We start from the raw sequence: 19,159 nt of genomic DNA, 5'->3' as shown, positions 1-19,159 counted from the left end.
AACAGCTCTTCAGCACTACAACACATAATCAAACCTTGAAAAAAAAATAGTAATAATAATCATAATTAAAACAGAATAGTTTTCTTCTATTAAATTTTTAATAATAGCCCATCTTAACAACTCATTAAAAACAGAATATAAAAATATACAGGCAGCTTGAGATAGAACTACATTTATGTACAAAGGTGAGTAATATAGAAACAAAATATTTAACAGAGGCAAAGTCTGGGTAAATGTTTGAAGAGCGCATTAACTGTATACATGTACTTTAACGGCAGCAGCTGGCTTGAATTAGTCACATGAAATGGTCAATTTCTCTATCGGACGTGCCTGAGGGTTTATCGTTAATGCATAGGATGACAGAAGATCTGCGATTTGAGAAGTTTCTTTCCCACTACTTCACAATTGTTCTTTACCATAGATAAAGAGGTGTTTCATCAGCTACCATTTCTTACCATTTCAGGTATTGGGAGTAAAAATAAGAGCGCTGCCCTCGTCGTGGTTTGGTTGTGCAGTCAAGCCTTTACATTACAGGCAGATTTCACATCCAGTGGCAAAAAGAACTGGATGAATCCAGTCTAATCACTGACGGTGTCATTATTCCAACTATATGGCCACTACACTACAAGACTGACTCCTTATGCCCAAGTAATAACTGCAAAACCATCATTAGACCAGCTCTTAAGAATTACTGGAATCTAAATACGATTATTCTTTCTCATGTTTCATTGAAATTGCATTTTTAACTACTGGTGTTCGACCTCTGACGGGAAAATGGGCAGAAGATGAATTAAAAACAAGCAGATCTTCATCTAACAGAAACATAAGCTGTCCGGTGATCTGGCGACCTGTCAGACGGCTACACTAAAATGGAAAGCAGGAAGATTTTATTAGCTTCGTTAGGCCCTCTATTTTCCTAACCCTTGAAGTTCTGAAAGATCTCAGCAGCGTCCAACCAGGACCTGAAGCAGGCCAGGCCCCGGTCTCGGATCTGTTTCCTGCCCTTGTCCGTGATCACGTCGCCGTTCTCCTTCACGATCACCAGTTTGGGCACTGCTGTGATCTTGTAGCGATGCTTCAACTCACTGCGAGAGGACAAAAAGACAAAGAAGCGCCTTTATTAGAAAAAGACACTTCTTCCACTGTAAAGAATCTATTATACACTTGATAGTTTTCCATGAATACATGTGAGATTCTTGCACATAACAACGCAGTTTGATGGCAACTGTGGCTACAGATATCTCACAAATTCAAATGTTACAAATAAAAGATGATTACTGGCTGCAATTAATCAACACACCTAAACACAATGTAAGAAAAACAGCTTCACTTTGCTTAGATACAGCATTCAAATGCTGCTAACTTAATGGCACATGGATGTTTTTATGTTTGATGTTTTTATTTCAATACTCATCTGCTTTGCTGAATATATTTAAATCACACTACTGGTATGGTTAAACAGAACATTCAAAGAGTCCAGTTTTAACTTTGGGAAGAAAAATAAATGAACAGAATAGCTGCAACTCCATCCAAGATTAGAAACTGAACAACTTGATACTCGACTTTAAAGTAGCTATGTAATAAATAAATAACTGCTTTTATTTAAGAAAAAAATGTTTGAGAGAAAAGTTTGCACTCACAGGTGTACGGATCTGACTTTGATTTAGTCACGCAACCCTCCAATAACTCAAATCACGTGATCTGGAAATCAAAATAAACAAATAAAGGACACTTTGAAGAGAACACTCTGGACTTGATGTCGCTTAAACCTAATCCTCGACAGTGACGCGCATCAGCGTTTTACATAAGCTGGATCACTGCCTAGTAGACTGTACAGACTGCACTGTGTAGGTATAAGATAAATAAAACACCTGATTATGTTACGTTAAGTTCAAATGTGAAATATTAGATTATGAAACTCACTTTTTGTAATCATCCGTCCAAGGCAGAGCGAGCCAGTCTCCGTGCATGTCGTGGTAATATTCAACCATGTCATCGGTTGACTTGTCAGAAGACACAAAAACTATTTCAAACTGAGCCGGAGGATCCCTCTCCTCCACCAGCTCCGTGTAGAAGTCACACAGGATTGGGGTAAAGTCCCGACACGGCGGGCACCATCCCGCGGAGAAGTAGATCCCCACCACCTTGTTCCGCAGAGCCTCTTCAGGATCCACAAACTCTCCGTCCTTGTTCAGGAGTGTGCGTCCGGAAAATACCTCCACCATGTCTGCTGAAGTCCGGCTGCTTTGAGTTTTGTTCAGAGTTTCGTTTAGCTCATATTTGTTGCCGAGTTTTGAACACAACGCTCAGAAGTGTGGACTCTCCGGGGAAGTTTCCGTTTACCTTTCCGCAAAAGTAGCTTACAGCCAATCCCGATAATCACCTGCGGACCAATGAGGACGCAGAAACCGCCGTAATTCATTAGCCACGTGGGTAAAACACACGCGCGCGCACGTACACTGCATTAAGAAGCAGTCAGTTAGCATAGTTGTCGTAACTACTCCATAGCGATAGGTAAAGCACGACGTCTCGTGACGCTTTCCGGTATCGGTGTACGCATGCGCAAAGCTATAAACTAGACAACGTTAAAGAAGTTTAAAAATCACATGTGCGTATGTGTGTTGAGGTTAATTATGATCAAATAGCATTAAACGGGGTATAATTACTCATCAGTAAATTATTATAAACTTGTTTATACTTCATCTCACTTCTCAGTGTCTTCAGTGTAGTTTTGAAAGCTATTCATTAATTTTACTTTTTATTTACATGTTCGAAACAAACGACGAAAATAGAGTATATTTTAGTCTCAGTACTAATGCATACAAGCAACGCTGACAGAAAAGGATAAATCATTTTCACAATAGTAATAATTTATTAAAAGAGCTTCTGTATCAAAAACAACAGAAGGGAGAGAAATTTAAAACACAACAGAGGAAAACACGAAACAAAAATGAAAGGATTCATTAATAATGTCACTAATGACATCATCTGTTATAACAGAGATGTACTGGATAACATTTTATGTAAACCTTTATGTACATAAAGCTACTTAATACTAAGCCTCATTGGGGGAAAATCATTAAAGATATTTAATGGTAGATTCCAGATGTATTTGTGCCATATTTGAGAAAAGCTATATTTTATAAAACCCATATCATTACTCCTGAGGGGGGGGGGGGGGGGGGGGGGGTTCAATTGTATCTCTAAGGAAACGCACTATTAAAATGACTACAGTCTTTTTTGAATATACTAGTACTTTTAATCTGGGTGAATGGAGCTTGAATTCCCTTTTAAAATACATCTCTACAACACTTTTCTATGAAGTCTCTAGTAGTACACAGGGAGGTCAGTGTGTTTGTATCACTCCTTATTTCTTCAGCTGAGTGCACTGAGGTCATTTGGAAAGAAACCCGGCCACTCTGTTCCTGTCCAGCATTTGCTGCCCATTAGTGAAGGCAACTGCAGAGAGCAAAAGACTAAAGAGACATCTTTTTCCCCCTTTTTCCTTCCCAAGGACTTTTTCTCTCCCAAAACAATTATAAACAACATGACCTCCAATTCCAATTTATCCAACATGCGACGGCTGGTAGAACAACTGAAGCTTGAGGCCAGTGTGGAAAGAATCAAGGTAAAACTGGCATCTTTACAGAACACGACTGCTTGCTTTCTACAAACTAGCTTTTGTTGATTGATGTAACTATTTTGTTTAATATGTACATTATGAATGTTGGGAAAGTGCAACTAGATTAATTTTAGAATAAGATTTAGAATAAGATTGTTTAATCTATTTTATTTAAAACACTTAGTGTACGGTATTACACTACAGAAAAGTCACTCTGTATAGTTTAATGAATACATACATGCTTTAGATTAATATAACACACACCATTAATTAATCATTAAGTCAAAAAATTATTTTTAATGCAAAAACTCCAAAAAGTTCAAGATTTCTGATTATAAATATAAGCTGCATTAGCTTTTTTACTACTAAGTTCCAATTTATTGTGAATAATTTTAAGATTTGGGTTATTTACTAAGTATTACTTAATTTAAAAAAATAAACTGGGTAATCAGTATATTCAATTTAAAATAGTGCCACCTCAACTACAACCCTAATAATCTATAAATGTATTTAACTATTTATAATTTTGTATTATGTATTGTATTACTATCACTGCATTCTGTATTATAAGCATTATATTATCTTATGAATGTTTTAGTTTTTTTAAATGAAGGAATTTATAAATTTGTCAAATCTGCTCTTGTAAATGCTAATAAAACTCTGGGTGTCAGTTACACATATCAGTTTTTGGTTTTGCACAACCTAGAAAACAAAAGGCCTGCACTTGATTTGTGTGTGTGTGTTTTTTTAATCCTTTTATGTGAGTTACAAAGTTGTACCATCTGAGTGTATTTTTATGTTTCTGCTTCCAGGTGTCCCAGGCAGCTGCAGAGCTCCAGCAGTATTGTCTGCAGAACGCAGGAAAAGACGCCTTGCTGGTTGGAGTCCCCACAGGCAGCAACCCTTTCAGAGAACCACGCTCTTGTGCCATAGTGTGAAGGTCAGGGTCCATAAAATGTGCAGCTTTGTTTCTTTGTAACGCCTGTTATTACGTCTCGATTTCAAATGTGGAATAAAAGGTTTTGCACCTTTTGCAGTGGAAGACAAAGTGGATACAAGTGGCATCCCACTCAAAGAAGATATTAATTTTGCTTTGTTTTTTTAATAGTGTAATAGATTTTAATTTCATGTTTTTCTAAAAATGTTTTTACACAGTTTTGTAAATCATCAATTTTTTGGTGAAACACATTAAAGCACATCCCGTGAACGTACAGTCTTTTCAGTTTTTCTTTTAAATTGCTTTTACAAAGTGCTGTGAAAACACCATTTCTGCACCAAACAGTCTTACAGTGATTATCTGTAAAGCTTTCAAAGCGGATGTTTGTTGCTGAGCTCTAAATTATGCCTTGGAATCTCGTGGCGTCTGCGCTTCCTGATGTTCAGTCTAAGTCAGGAACACAGCCAGAGAGAGGAAACTGGGTCTTCCTGTTCAAAACTGCAAAGACAAAATGCCACTTTTCATTTATCCTTTGAGCCTTTTAAAACTTTTTGGATGTTCCAACTGAAGAGAATGCTTAGATAAAATAAAATAAATGCACTCTGTGCAGAAGGTGCTTTACAAACTATATAAAAACCATGTTGTTCATTGTATTTGTGCGCGACAGTTTACATAAGTCGTTGTCTGTTTAGTCAGTTCATTTGTATATTTTATTTTAAAACAGAACTTCTATTTTTTTATATGTCTACATTGTTCAAGAAACTGTTTAATCTCCCTAAAACAAGTCTAGCCAGTCACGAGACAGCTCTGCCTTATCACTTCCTTTTCCTGTCGCTGCATGGGCGAGTCTCAATAGCTCTCCTGTCATGATGCCTCCTTTGCTAGCAACCTTTGCTCTGCAAACAAGGCTTTAGCGGTTTCTGCAGATGCTTTAAATAAACTCCTAGTTCTCATTTCTCGTGTATCTTTGCAGTTTATTTAGGCAGAAGTCTGGATTTCAGAGTGTCAGAGAAAAAGGATTTAAGACACTATTGTCATATGTAAGCATGTATTTACAGTCAGTGTGTAGATATATGTTTATATAAAAAAAAGAAAAGAAAAATAAAATGGGTGTTAAGCGCTGAGCTTTAGAAGTGCTGGTAATTGTTTTATGGGCAAGAATTTCAGTCTCTAGATGTGCAAAGCTGGTAGATACAGACCCTAAAAGACTGGCATCTGTAACTGCAGCAAAAGGTGGTTCTACAAAGTATTGATTCAGGGGGCTGAATAATTACGCGCACCCCACTTTTCAGTTATTTATTTGTAAAAAATGTTTGGAATCATGTATGATTTTCGTTCCACTTCTCACGTGTGCACCACTTTGTGTTGGTCTTTCACGTGGAATTTCAATAAAATTGATTCATGTTTGTGGCTGTAATGTGACAAAATGTGGAAAAGTTCAAGGGGGGGGGGGGGGGGGATACTTTTGCAAGCCACTGTAGCTACTGACTGCAAGTTCATGTCTCCAGCTTAAACATCCAGTTTAAACTGATTTAAAGGTGGCAAGGTGGTGAAGTGCTATGCCTTCACAGGATGAAGGCTCCTAGTTTGAATCTTAGCTGGAGCTTTTCTGTATGGAGTTAGCATCCTCTCCTTGTGCCTGCACTACTCCGCCTTCCTCTCATGTCCAAAGACATGCCTGTTAGGTTAATTGGTGATTCTAAACTGTATGTGATAAAAGGAGTTAAAGTACGGCACGAGCATCATGATAACTTTGAGATTTTAATGATTTCTTTGAACTATTCTTTTTTCTTTTCCAATGTCGAATGATTGTGCAGCATTACACATCTTCAATGACTTTAACAAAAACAAGAAATGGGTGCAAAAGTTTGAATTGATTTTGGATTTTCTTTCATCCATACAGGGTCATAGTTATGCATATAGACTCAAACATATACAGTGAGCAACATAAGTATTTGAACACTCTGCGATCATGAAATCATGGAGGGGTCTGGAATTCACATTGTCGGTGCATTCCCACTGTGTCACACAGCATTTAAACAACAATTTAAGAAATCACATTGTATAATTTTTATGACATTATTTGTATAGCACTGCTGCACATAAGTATTTGAACACCTGGCAATCAGCAAGAATTCTGGCTCTCCAGCTCTACTCCACTTATTGTGTGGAAAAGTGTGAAATTACACCATCTTCTGGTCAGGTTTACAAAAGTACAATGGAAGGAAGAGCCTTCAGCTACTGGGCCTCTCTACTGTGAACAGCTGTGTTTGAGACACCCTTTCCACTTTTTAAAATTAGAAATAAAACTTTCCCTTTTCATAAAGCTGATAGTTAGGCTTGGATCATGTGACCTTAAAGCTATGCTATTCGATAAGCCGAGGGACTTCCCATGACGAGTGGTTCTCCACTACTCCTATTTTCTTTTTAAACTCTTTACTCTATTTTTTCTTCGAAAGTTTTCACCTAAAAGTAGTAAAATGAATAAATGAAATGATGTAACTGAAGTTTAAAGTGTAAGTAAAAGAAGGTTGCTACAACCATTTAAACTTCCACATTAAACTTTATTTCACTTTCCTTAAACTCTCCAGGAATCAGTGCAGACCTGCAAGGAATCCAGCTGTTCCAGCCATCTATTTTACTATCAGATTTTATCTCCTACCCATCCACCTACATTTATCTGCTTTCTGTTCCAGGGAATGAGGGAAGGACAGTGGAATGGAAAATTAAAAATAGAATCTAAAGTCCTTTTAAGCTAAACCGGTGCCACGTATTGTCAATGAATGCTCCACCTGTCATTTCATTCTTAAGAAAGCAAACCTCAGGTATAAAGGCAAACTTGTTCTCTACAGAGAAAATAAACAGAATAGCTTGAATGGAGTTGTCTTCTCCTTTAAAGCTTTAAAAGTATGGGCGGGGATCGGAGTTCGGTTTCAGTGCCGCCTCCTTTTTCTGTTCTCACACCCAGCAGCTCAGGTCAGTCACAGAAGAGTCAGCGAGCTGACGTGCTTTGGTTATAGCTTCAAGCTTTCCCGGTTGATTATGAAATTAGCCACCATCAATGAAGAACCACAATACGACACGCCACTGGGGAACTTCCACAGCCTTTCCACACCTTTTTCAAAGGTCGCTGACCCCTGAAAAAGGACTGAACCAGTTTGACTTTTGTTTGTTAATGACACTGAACTTTAATATACTGGATGAAAACTTTTATCAAGTGAGGAGATGGCCAAAGTGCACAGACTCTATGTAGGAATAGTAATCGGTAAGATCTTTTCTCTTGTTCACCTTTCTTTCTCATTGTCCATAAGCAGAAGGCTAAAAACCCAAAAGGATAATATTAAAATGATATGTAAATAGTTCTTGTTTTAAATGCATGTCCTGTACGGTTCCAGTTTTCTTCTCATATCTAGTTTTTAAAATGTCATTTGAATAGCTCTATGTTGTTTTGACTGGTATTAAAACCATGTGTTATCAAAATAATGGAGCCAAAACAAGTTTACGGGCAATTCCCTGCTAAGCAACTTGTGGAATAATTGTACTTGTACAACAAGCTTCACTTGTGGTTAATGATTAAATGAAAAGCTCATGCACAAGGAATGTGCATCTTCTGTGATCATTAATCATCATCAAATCAGGCTTCCCTTAATATAAGTTTTGGAAACTGTTTGTGACGTTGTCCTTTCTATAGGTTTATATATTAAAAAAACAATTATTTGCCAATACAGTCACCAGGAAAAGTAATAGAGGATGTTTATAGAGTAGTAAAAGTCCTGTCATCGCTTGTCCAGATCCTGTAAGTACAATGCGGCTAAACGCTGGTTAAAATGTGCAGGTGTACGTACGTTGGTTGTGTGTGATTGGCTTTTTGTTTGTGCTCCTGGCTGCAGCTCTGACCTTATGCAAATACTGCCTGGCAGAGTGGAATGCCACAGACGCGCCTCCCACTGGAACTGTGTCCGACTGTCATCTCCATGGCAACAGAGACAATTGCACAGGTAGATATGGAAAGGTGGTGTAAGGGGGGTTTCTGTGACGGTGTCATAACTGCTTCTTTGGTTTGACTTTTTCAGTAGTAGAAGTAGTAAGACAGATGTTGGTATGAGACGCACTTGGAAAAGTATATTGTTGAGGAGTCACAATATACAATACACAATATAAAATGTATCAACCCTTAGTACAGAGGTATTGTCAACAACCTCTGCTGAGTAATTTCTGTAATTAAGCAAATTTTAACTACAATCTCATCATTGTTAGATGGATTTTGGTGGGAAATAAACCACTAGATAAGACCCATAACATGGGTGTTGTATTTTATATGGGATTAAGTACAATAGCACAAATTTATATACATACATATATATATATATATATATATATATATATATATATATATATATATATATGTGTGTGTGTGTGTGTGTGTGTGTGTGTGTGTGTGTGTGTGTGTGTGTGTGTGTGTGTGTATTCTTTTGGAAAAATGTAGATTAATTTAGATAATTTTTTGAACTTAGGAAGCTAACTAAAATAAAATTAAAATATTGAGGAATTATGCTTAGTTTTAGTATCTGTTGGTGAAAGTTTTTATTACGACTTTGCTGATAAGACATTGATGGACATGCTTACTGAGACTGTGGATATCTAGAAGACTGTATGTGAACTTCTTCCAGAAAGTTCAGAGTTTTTATTGTAATACCTTTACTGATTTCCTTATTCTCGCATCTGAATTATGCTCTCTATACAATAATGATTAAAAAAGACTAAAACTTACACTTTCACTCTAGAAACTAAAATGAATATAAGACAAAGACACAAAATAAAATTAAAATAATAGCTGACTATATAATAGAAAAGCTCTAATCAGTCCAAATTAATAGTTTGAAAAGAATTGAAATTAATAGATTCTATTTAAGATTTGAAACGAAAACTGACTTTATGTTTGTATATCTATAAAACAATCACCGTTGTTTAGCTAAGGTGTGCAGAAAGCGCAGAAACAGGTTGAAACACACTATTTAGCACCGCTTTTCACTTTGATTTGTGATTTATTTATTTATTTATTTTTTTAAAGATGTAGTATTTTAGTTTGTGAGCTTTATAGGGTCTAAAGACTTGTTCGGGTTAGCTATGTCCTGTTTTCCACTGTTTTTGCTAAGCAAACCAGCAGCTAGTGTTAGCTTTATAGCTCACGAAGTGACAGTGGTATCTAGGGTTGCCAACCGTCCCTTAAAAAACGGAATCGTCCCGTATTTCGAAACAAAAGTACACGTCCCGTATTGAGCTAATAAGGGACGCACTTTGTCCCGTAATACAGTGAGAATCAAAAGTAGTCTATAACTTTTAATGGAATTAACACTTTGTTTGAAAACATAATTCCCAGCCCCTCTCCTGCTTTGTGACCAATGAGCTGACAGCACACTTATGACAATTCGAGTATGACAAGTCAGATTACCGCTCATCTCATTGGTTGAGGAAAGGTCGCTTACGGAGAAAATACCGGAAGACAACCGATGACCACAACAACAAGCATGGCCAACAGGGAAACAAACGCCGACACTGCGGTGCAAGTCTCGGACGGCACACTGTGCCTCCATAAAATGAAGGTTATAACAGAAAATCTGTCGCTCGCTCTCTCTGTCTTTCACTCACACAGACACACCACCACCATCAACTTTGCTAAATTGCTAATGAAAAACATTGATCAGGCAGCTGTGATTGAGCAGCAATGTAAATCCAACTATTTTCACGGTTGTTGTGGTCGTGATAATTTTGTGATGCCACATGGAAAAGGCTCGGATGAGCTTTCCAAAGTTCTACAAGTTGTGCCTCCATCGCTTGTGTCCAGATCACACGCTGCACTGCTGTGCTGCAACGTCTTTTTCACTGACGTTTACGTGTTTGCGCGTGAGCAGCTGCGGTGACACCCTCACGAGCGATTGATGATCGGGAGCTGCTCGAGGTGTTAATCGCTTCTCGTTACCCCACGTATACTACACGATGCACGATGAAGGCCAAAATCGGGCTGATCACCAAATCGGTCGCACGACTCAAAAATCGGCTCAAAATGGGCCAAAAATCGCACAGTGTGAGCCCAGCATTAGAGCAGCAATGTTTGTTCGCTCAGAGAAAAAAAAAAAAGGCTGCAAAAGTACAGGGAGGAATGGGAAAAGGAAAACACCTGGCTGGAAAAGTGCACTATAAAGCGCACTGCACTGTGTGCCGGCGCACTTTTTCCATAGGCATGCTTCTATTGGTGGGCACATGAAGAACATGAGGGGCGTGAAAGCTCGGGAAACCCTTTACCAATTTTTTGTCCGCCAGGCCACGGCAGAAGCAGATATGGTATGTAAACACTGGTTTGTTTTTTTTAAACCCTCTGGTTAAGGTTAATATGGGCATGTGCAGTGAATATCAGCGCTATGTGGCCAGAAGTGTAATAATATAATTTATTTTGTGTAGTAAACAACAGCAAGGATAGATGATTACAACAAATAGATGACTAATACATAAAAGTAATACATAGATGAATAATGATGATGAGTTATGATGCGTAATCATGGGAACAAGTGGGTTTACAAACAGGAGCAGCTGATTAGCTTTAGAAAAGCTGAAATAATACCTCAACTGAAGCCAACTGTACTAAATGCACTAAATGTGCACTGTTACAAGAATATTTTTCGTTCTATTGCTTTCTATTAATTTATATAATTTTAAGTTAAGTAGGACAGAGTTCTTTTAAAGAAAGATTTACTTATATTCTCAAAAGTTAAGCATGACAGGCTTCTGTTTAAGAAAGAGACCTGTTTTACTGTGTTAATGTTGTCATTGTGAGCTAAAAATAAATGGCTAAATGATCATTTGTTTCCCATATGGTCATATCACAAAGAATATGCATCTGCTTAAATCAAGTTCAAGTCAAATGGTTAAAAAATAATTTCACACACAAAAAAAGAGCTAGAAAATTCACCACACTGGGAAGGGTGAAGACAACTGGGTTGCCCGGCCCTGGCCACGAGGTGTCCCTTATTTATTTTTCAGGGAGTTGGCAACCCTAGTGGTATCGGTTGCCCCATCTCGGCTAATTCTTGGCAAGACAGCAAATAAAGCTACTTCCCAGACTATCTCTTTAAACTTCGTAACATGAGATTTTTCCTTTCAGCACTGAGGTCATGACAGCAAACTGGGTCTCGTGTTTCAGCTAACAAGTGAAGCGCTCTCATTGATGTCGCAGCACTATTGTTTTACAAGCTCAATATTCAAAGATAATGTCATGAGAGCCGCTTGTAAAGATAGCGGTATTCAGAAGAAGTGTTATATGAAACCGGTGGTCAGAAGTTCATCTCCATGGCTAACCAGCAGCTGTCAGGGTGTGTTTTATCATGTGTGTCTGTGATAGAGAAAAGGGAGAGGATGAAAACATAATCCCATTTCATTTTGTAAAGAATTTTAATGAAACGACTTGATTTCCAAAACAGCTGAGATGCTTCAAAAATGTGAACAAAAACAGGAGGATTTTCGAAAATAGGTCGGGTCTTTTAACTGGAATATTTTACTACTACGTGAAAAATATGAGCTCATTTTGAATTTAATGGCAACAACATGTTTTAAAAAAGTTGTCATGAGGGCAACGCAAGACCGGAAAAGTAAGTGGTAAAAAAAACAGCTGGAGGAACATTTTATAACTAATTAGGTTAACTGGCAATAGGTCACTAACACGATAACGTATTTAAAAAGAGCCTATGAGAGAAGCAGAGTTTCTCTGAAGTAAAGTTGGGCAGAGGTTCACCAATCTGCAAAATAAATGTGGAATGTGGAACAATTTTAGAATGATATTTCTCAAAGCACTTTTAATATAATATCTCATCATCTACGGTAATAATACTATCATATCATCAAAATAATCAGAGAGTCTGGAGAATTCTCTGTGGGTAAGAGACAAGGCTAAAAATCAGTATTGCATTAAAAGCAGGTATGATTCTGGCAGGAACGTTTTGGCACGGACTCAGGAGCACTTCAAGACATCAATGTTTGCGAACACAGTTCACCGTGCCAACTACAAATGCTCTGTCGTGCAAAGAAAAAGCCATGAACATGATCCGGAAATGCAGCCTGAGCCAAAGTTCATTTAAAATGAGGGCAAGTGGAAAACTGTTTTGTCATCGGACAAACTAAAATTTGAAATTCTTTTTGTAAAACAGGATCACGGTGCGCTCCGGATTAAGGAGGACAAAGACAATCTGGTTATGATCAGCATTCAGGTCAAAAGTCTCCAAAGCAAAGCCTAACCCTAACCCCAAGGCCAATAAGTACCATGGTAGAAGAGCTCAGGGGCTAAACTGGCTTGCAGTCCAGATCTTTCACCAGTTGAATACATTTGATGCATCATGAAATGGAAAATAAGACGAGTCAGGACTGCTGAGCAGCTATAATTTCATATCAGATAAGAATGGGAAAACATTAATTTTCCAAAAGTCCTGCAATTGTTTACAGACTGGTGTTAAACATGGCCCAGTCCCAACTTTTTAAAGACATGTTGCAGCCATCAAATTCAACATGAGCCAAACTTTTTCTTAAAGGATTTTCGGTTCGTATATTTGATATGTTTTCTATGTCCTATCATGAATAAAATATGGAATAAGGAGATTTGCAAATCATCATATTCAGTTATTATTGAGATGTTGCAGAGCATCCCAGCTCTTCTGGAGCTCAAGTTGTAGAGACACGTGTCTAATGAGATCTCGATGACACCAGGCCTTTCCTGGCATGCATTGCACAGTTCTTCAGTGGATCGTGTTACAAACAGTCTATATATACACACATCATGCCATGCCAGAAGGTGAGGGAGTACATCAAAGAAGATCATGACACAGTTACAGAAATAGACGTTTGGAGAAATGAGCTCATTTGCTTTTGGTACATTTGTTCATTTAGACAAGGTGACTGATAAATCTCCATTAGGCCTATATACTAGGCACATAAAGAAAATCTTTTTGTGTTAGCCATACACTGCAGGCGATATGAAAGACAGAAATCTGAAAAGCAGCGGGGGCTCTAACTTGAACTTGGTCTTGCTATTTGAAGTAGAGACTGAGCTGATTAGGTAATGATACAGCTTATTCTTAGAAGTTGTTTTAGTGCAACCGATACCTGAAATCAAGAACAGCACGTGGCACTAGGACTTCTCAGCGGTGACCATTTTATTGGAACCATAATTTACAAAATAAGCATTATGCTGTATTGAAGAAGGCTCTAAAACATTGAGTCCTTTAAGAAAATGTTTTCCAAAATCAAACGTAGGATAATTTACTCAAAGACTTCTCTACAATCTGATTTCTTTTGGCAGTCGCAATAGTCTCCCCCTGTTGACCATTAGAAAGAACGCAGGGTTAAGGCACTAACACACTGACTTCACTCAGTGTCTATATGCTCGATATATCTATCTATCTGTTTTGTATACAGTCAGTGACAGTGACATTAGAATTTGATAAATAGTAATATTAATTAAAAAAAATTGTGCTTTACTTTTTCAAACCATAAACAAAAAAGGCTTTTTGCTTTTTCTAAACAAAGTATATTTTTGATTTGGCATAAGATCAAGAAAATAGCTTCGATATGCAACATACACATTTTCCCCATAAGTACAGTTGGAGGACTCCATAGCTACATATAAGCATTTGAGTAGCTTTAAAAAGACAAGTAACAAGGGAACACAGTTCATCTATTTCAGGTTAAAGGGAACAAACTCCAGCTACCAGCCCAAGTTGTAGTTTTGTGAGGGCTTTCATAAGGGACTATTTTATGCCTAGTAATAGTGACAGGGTCATTGTTGATGGTAACAGGCATTATCATAGAGTAGACTATTTTACCAAAACTATGCTTTATATAGAACAACTGACAAATTTCACTGTTTAATTTCTGTATTTATGAGCTTCTATACGTGCTTGCTAACAATGATTAGACTCCTCCCCTTTCTACACATTTTACTCCTCCAGAAGACACAGTAGATACTGGACAGTCGAATGGGCACTTCTCAAAATGCCCAGAGGAACTTGAGTATTACTGCATCCATGGGGAGTGTCGTTACATAAAGGACCAGGATGCACCGTCCTGCAGGTGAGGCGCAGATTTCCAAACTCTGTTTTCAAGTTGTGCAAAATGTAATTTAAACAAAACTCATTCTGCAAAATCATTTAGCTGTGGAGCAGAGACAGTGACAAGAGACTGACAACAAGGATGTTTATTTGAACAAACAACAGGGTGCAAAAGAAAGCCCTGTCATTTATGTTCCTGCACGACAATGCTTCCAGGGTTCCGTCCGAGCATGTTAAAGAAGTAGACGAACAGATGCCTTGCAAGAAAAATGCACACGAAAATGAAGTTAGGAACACATTTTATGTTCTTTGTCACAGGTGTCATTTCGGTTACATTGGTTCCAGGTGTGAGTACCTAAATCTGGAGGTGCAGACAGGGCAACGCAAACAGAGAATCATAATTACCTGTGCCATCGCAGGGCTTGTGCTATTAATTCTTCTTGTTGTTTTCATCTGCATCTGTTCACGGTAAGTCTGTGTACATGTGAGGGGCTAAATGAAATGTTTTTTCACCATTGTATGGAATGCATGTAAAGGATCAGAGTGGATGCCTGCTGCATACTGATGATTAGCTCTTGGCTCTTGATTGTTGGCCATGATTGTTTCTTTCTCAGTCGTAGGAGGAGATTGCAAAGGGACAGACAAAGGGAGGAACCAAGGAATGGGACGGAGAAGCTTGGCATGATGATGGACAGCAATGCAACAGGCTCAACTTTAAAGCCGGACTCAGCAGAGCAAGCCCTCACAAATTCTGTATGAGAACCTAGCTGAGGAACGTGTCTGGGAATCTTTTATACATAAAAGATGATAGCTGTCACCTTCGCTTAAGCAGTCGGAGGTTTGTGAACGGCACCGAGGCATTTATGGATAAAGTGCATCTGTCGGTGCACTTTATGGGAGTTTATACAGTTCCTTTTAACACTCTTCAAAGAAGTGTGAGAGCAAAGAAGATGCCGTCCAGGATTTATGATAAATATCAATCGGAGAGCTGTGTTTAGCTGCTGGTGTGCTGGCACGGGTGATTTTTCCACTTCTGTGGAGAAACAGGCTCATCTACCCTCTGACTAAGTGCTGCTGGGCTGCACCGCACTAAATAAACTGTTGCTATCCTGGAAAAGGCTGTGACACTATTTGGCAGGCAGTGATAACAGTTGATCCGGCTGACCAGATAGTGCCCTTCGTGGGCAACACATGGACACTAAGACATGGAAGAAAAAGGACTGCACGAAGATACGGCACTCCATAAACTCCCGTCATGTGAACAAACCATTAGAAGTATAGAAATCCTCAAGAGTACTGCCAGCTGCTGTTTTAGTAGCTTTGTGTCATTTTTGTATTGCTCCTATTTGTTTAAGGCTGGTTTTGCTTTAGTGTCACGTCACAAGATCAGAGTGTTTATTGTACAGGCACCAGTAAAATCAACAGTTATCACGTATTCAGCAATCCACAGAAATGAACTAACACCGAATATTGTTACTCAGAAACATTAGCAATGCAAGAAAAGCATGTATAATTACAAACACACACACACACACACACACACACACACACACACACACACACACACACACATATATATACAGTATGTATAAAATGAGGTTCTGGATTCTCCTGGTTTGGAGGAGGACAAGGAGAACTTGTGCTGAAGGCTGTTTTGATCTGTATATTTGGAGCCGAGCAGCCTCTGAGCTACAGAGGCTGAACAGCTGAGCCTGTGTGTGGAGGCTTGGCTTAACTAAAAGCGCTCCACTGTATGAGACAGTTTCCAAACTTGCTAGCCTTTCACTTTGGGGTTTTAATGTGTATCTGTATGTGTATGAGCTCTAAATGCAGTCTGAAGAGAGTGAGGACAAAGTCAGAGAAGCTTGTTCTCATGTTTATATGTCACCTGTCAGTAAATGTGCCTCCTACGTGCACTGTGCATTTGCATTTGCTTCAGCCATTTTTTTCTAATTTGTCTTTTCGAATGAAACTGACACTATGTGGTGCTCTCTAATAAATGGAACATGCCTTTACTCTGCAGGCTAATAAATGTTCACGATCGCTGCTGATGTGCAAATTCCTGCAGATAACTGTATCTCTGTAACCTTTCATATGAAACTATTATTTCATCCTCCACAACACAGACTCTGGACTACATAAACAAACATGCAAGACATACTGCAGTCATATTAAATCATAATTATGCTTCATTGCAGGGGGTTGTTATGTTGCTATGGTGCTGTAACTTGTGTCAGCAGTGTGAGCCAAAAAATACCAGTCTGACAGTGAACATAACACACCATCATCCTACGACATAAAGAGATGTAATCCTGCTGGCACAAACCTGCAGCATTACATCCCCAAATGGGAATTATCCTGTAACTGACTTTATCCTTAAAACCATCACAGCTTTGCATACACCGTAAAAAAAAAAATCCTAAAAAAACAGTAATATTCCAGCAGCTGGGGTGCCAAAACAATACCAAAAAATAACTTTCCCATGAAAATACAGTTATTTTCAGTAATGACAATACAGTTTGTTGCCCTAATTTCACATGGGATTTTGGCTTCTTCAACATTAAATTAGGAACATTTTAATGTGATTAAACAATGAAATTACCTATAAACAAGGTCAATGAATGTGGCAATATGAATAATAATACTTAAATGTACAGAAATATGCAGTTAACAGTTGGTTTAAATAATAATGGATTGCATTCATATAGAGCTTTTTGAGACCTTCAAAGCGCTTTACAATTCCCGTCTGGCCATCACCAGTAGGTGAAGCGTCATGCCCAAGGACACAATGACCGAGAGTGTCTGAGCCGGGGCTCGAACCGGCAACCTTCTGATTACAAGGGGAACTGCCAACTCTTGAGCCACGATCGCCCCAAATAACAATAATAATAATAATAATTTGATGTAAAAAAAAGTTTATAAGAATAATTTTATATATCTAAATATGCATGTGTACAGACAAATACATTTAACAAACAAGAAAATTATGTTTTATTACATTTACAGTGATTTTACATTAATTTGCATTTGAAATGTGAAATCACAGTCTATTTATGTAAATTGAATGATATTCTAGAAAAACAGTACAAAACTGTAAAATACACAGTAAAATACTTTTGTATTACATGTCATGCACATGCACAGCATCTATTACATGTATTATCCTAAAAGTATGCTAAGGAAACATGAGAGATAGATTTTACTACATTCAAAATTATCTTAAGAGTTTAAAATTCACAATTTTGTCATCTTAGTAGAACCTTAAATGCCATGCACATTCTCTATTAGGTATCGACATGCTAAGCTATTATGTCCAAGCTATTCTTATACGTCGTTTACAATATGGCAGACAGAGATATCATACTGTTACACCAAGGAGGTCAACTCAAACTAATTATTTGGGTGTCTGAAAATGCAGAGAGATGAGTAAGAAGATTTATTTTATATTAAGAAGATTTACCCTCATGTCCGTCTGGTGAATATGAATATAAATGAATGCAGCTGGTCTGGTTAGCTTTGTGTTAGCAGAGTGTACTTATTGGTGAGTTCTCACCATTTTGAGGTCTGATATTGTCCTACCCAGCGGAGCACTTTTTGAAAATCATGATCTGCAGTCTTTTGTGTGGTGCCTCCTGTTTCGCTTCTGTGAAGGTCTCAAAGGCAATGTTGCAGATTATTGTCTAGATTGGAAGGTAAGTGTGCAGAAACTCACTGTGGTCCCTTAACTGAAGGAGGGGAGTGGATGTACTAGAAATGGAAAATTTATAATGCAAAAACTTCTTCAGAGCTTCTCTGTTTCACAAAAAACAAAATAACTGAGATGACACATATGTTATGTGTTGCTCCAGTGGTCCACTAATAATTGCGGCTTCACTGTGTGGTGCAGATTGATGATCTGTTTATGCCTCTGACAGCACTGTGGTGCATACAGTTAGGTTCAGATAGTCATCTGCTGCCAATATATTCACATTATTTCAACAGACTTCATGTATTTGATGCATAAAGGCTTCTTTATCTTACGCTCAACTCTATCCAGTTCTACAGACTTTAAACCAGACACTGGATGAGAGGTCACCCCAAACATGTACAGGGAGTGCAGAATTATTAGGCAAATGAGTATTTTGTCCACATCATCCTCTTCATGCATGTTGTCTTACTCCAAGCTGTATAGGCTCGAAAGCCTACTACCAATTAAGCATATTAGGTGATGTGCATCTCTGTAATGAGAAGGGGTGTGGTCTAATGACATCAACACCCTATATCAGGTGTGCATAATTATTAGGCAACGTCCTTTCCTTTGGCAAAATGGGTCAAAAGAAGGACTTGACAGGCTCAGAAAAGTCAAAAATAGTGAGATATCTTGCAGAGGGATGCAGCAGTCTCAAAATTGCAAAGCTTCTGAAGCATGATCATCGAACAATCAAGCGTTTCATTCAAAATAGTCAACAGGGTCGCAAGAAGCGTGTGGAAAAACCAAGGCGCAAAATAACTGCCCATGAACTGAGAAAA

General features: G+C 38.1%; 3 protein-coding genes across 6 annotated transcripts; 2 read left to right on the top strand and 1 right to left on the bottom strand.

Annotated features, from left to right (window-relative positions):
• Window positions 1-76: 76 nt before the first annotated feature.
• Window positions 77-2,523, bottom strand: nxnl2 (nucleoredoxin like 2). The gene is made up of 2 exons (XM_085464000.1): window positions 1,924-2,523; window positions 77-1,085 (listed from the first exon to the last, which is right to left on the bottom strand). The coding sequence occupies exons 1-2, from the start codon at window positions 2,223-2,225 to the stop codon at window positions 917-919; spliced, it is 471 nt and encodes a 156-aa protein (XP_085320126.1). The 5' UTR covers window positions 2,226-2,523; the 3' UTR covers window positions 77-916.
• Window positions 2,524-3,376: 853 nt separating this feature from the next.
• On the top strand, window positions 3,377-4,835 carry gng10 (guanine nucleotide binding protein (G protein), gamma 10). 2 transcript variants are annotated; one of them, XM_085465239.1, is made up of 3 exons: window positions 3,377-3,628; window positions 4,435-4,562; window positions 4,660-4,835. In XM_085465239.1, the coding sequence occupies exons 1-2, from the start codon at window positions 3,548-3,550 to the stop codon at window positions 4,558-4,560; spliced, it is 207 nt and encodes a 68-aa protein (XP_085321365.1). In that variant the 5' UTR covers window positions 3,377-3,547; the 3' UTR covers window positions 4,561-4,562; window positions 4,660-4,835. The 2 variants fall into 2 exon arrangements, with proteins under 2 accessions (XP_085321365.1, XP_085321364.1); XM_085465238.1 differs by having other exon boundaries at window positions 3,482-3,628; window positions 4,435-4,835.
• A 2,688-nt stretch (window positions 4,836-7,523) lies between these two features.
• On the top strand, window positions 7,524-16,665 carry btc (betacellulin, epidermal growth factor family member). 3 transcript variants are annotated; one of them, XM_085463998.1, is made up of 5 exons: window positions 7,524-7,824; window positions 8,450-8,557; window positions 14,552-14,672; window positions 14,996-15,118; window positions 15,265-16,665. In XM_085463998.1, the coding sequence occupies exons 1-5, from the start codon at window positions 7,785-7,787 to the stop codon at window positions 15,407-15,409; spliced, it is 537 nt and encodes a 178-aa protein (XP_085320124.1). In that variant the 5' UTR covers window positions 7,524-7,784; the 3' UTR covers window positions 15,410-16,665. The 3 variants fall into 3 exon arrangements, with proteins under 3 accessions (XP_085320124.1, XP_085320123.1, XP_085320125.1); XM_085463997.1 differs by having other exon boundaries at window positions 14,969-15,118; XM_085463999.1 differs by having other exon boundaries at window positions 7,761-7,824; window positions 14,518-14,672; window positions 14,969-15,118.
• The last annotated feature ends 2,494 nt before the right edge of the window (window positions 16,666-19,159 follow it).

Source organism: Copadichromis virginalis, linkage group LG7, assembly GCF_057382275.1.
Source record: "Copadichromis virginalis isolate Kocher_CV1m ecotype Utaka linkage group LG7, C_Virginalis_male_GT1.1, whole genome shotgun sequence".
NCBI classification, from domain to species: Eukaryota; Metazoa; Chordata; class Actinopteri; order Cichliformes; family Cichlidae; genus Copadichromis; species Copadichromis virginalis.
This window is presented reverse-complemented; position numbering and strand designations above follow the sequence as displayed.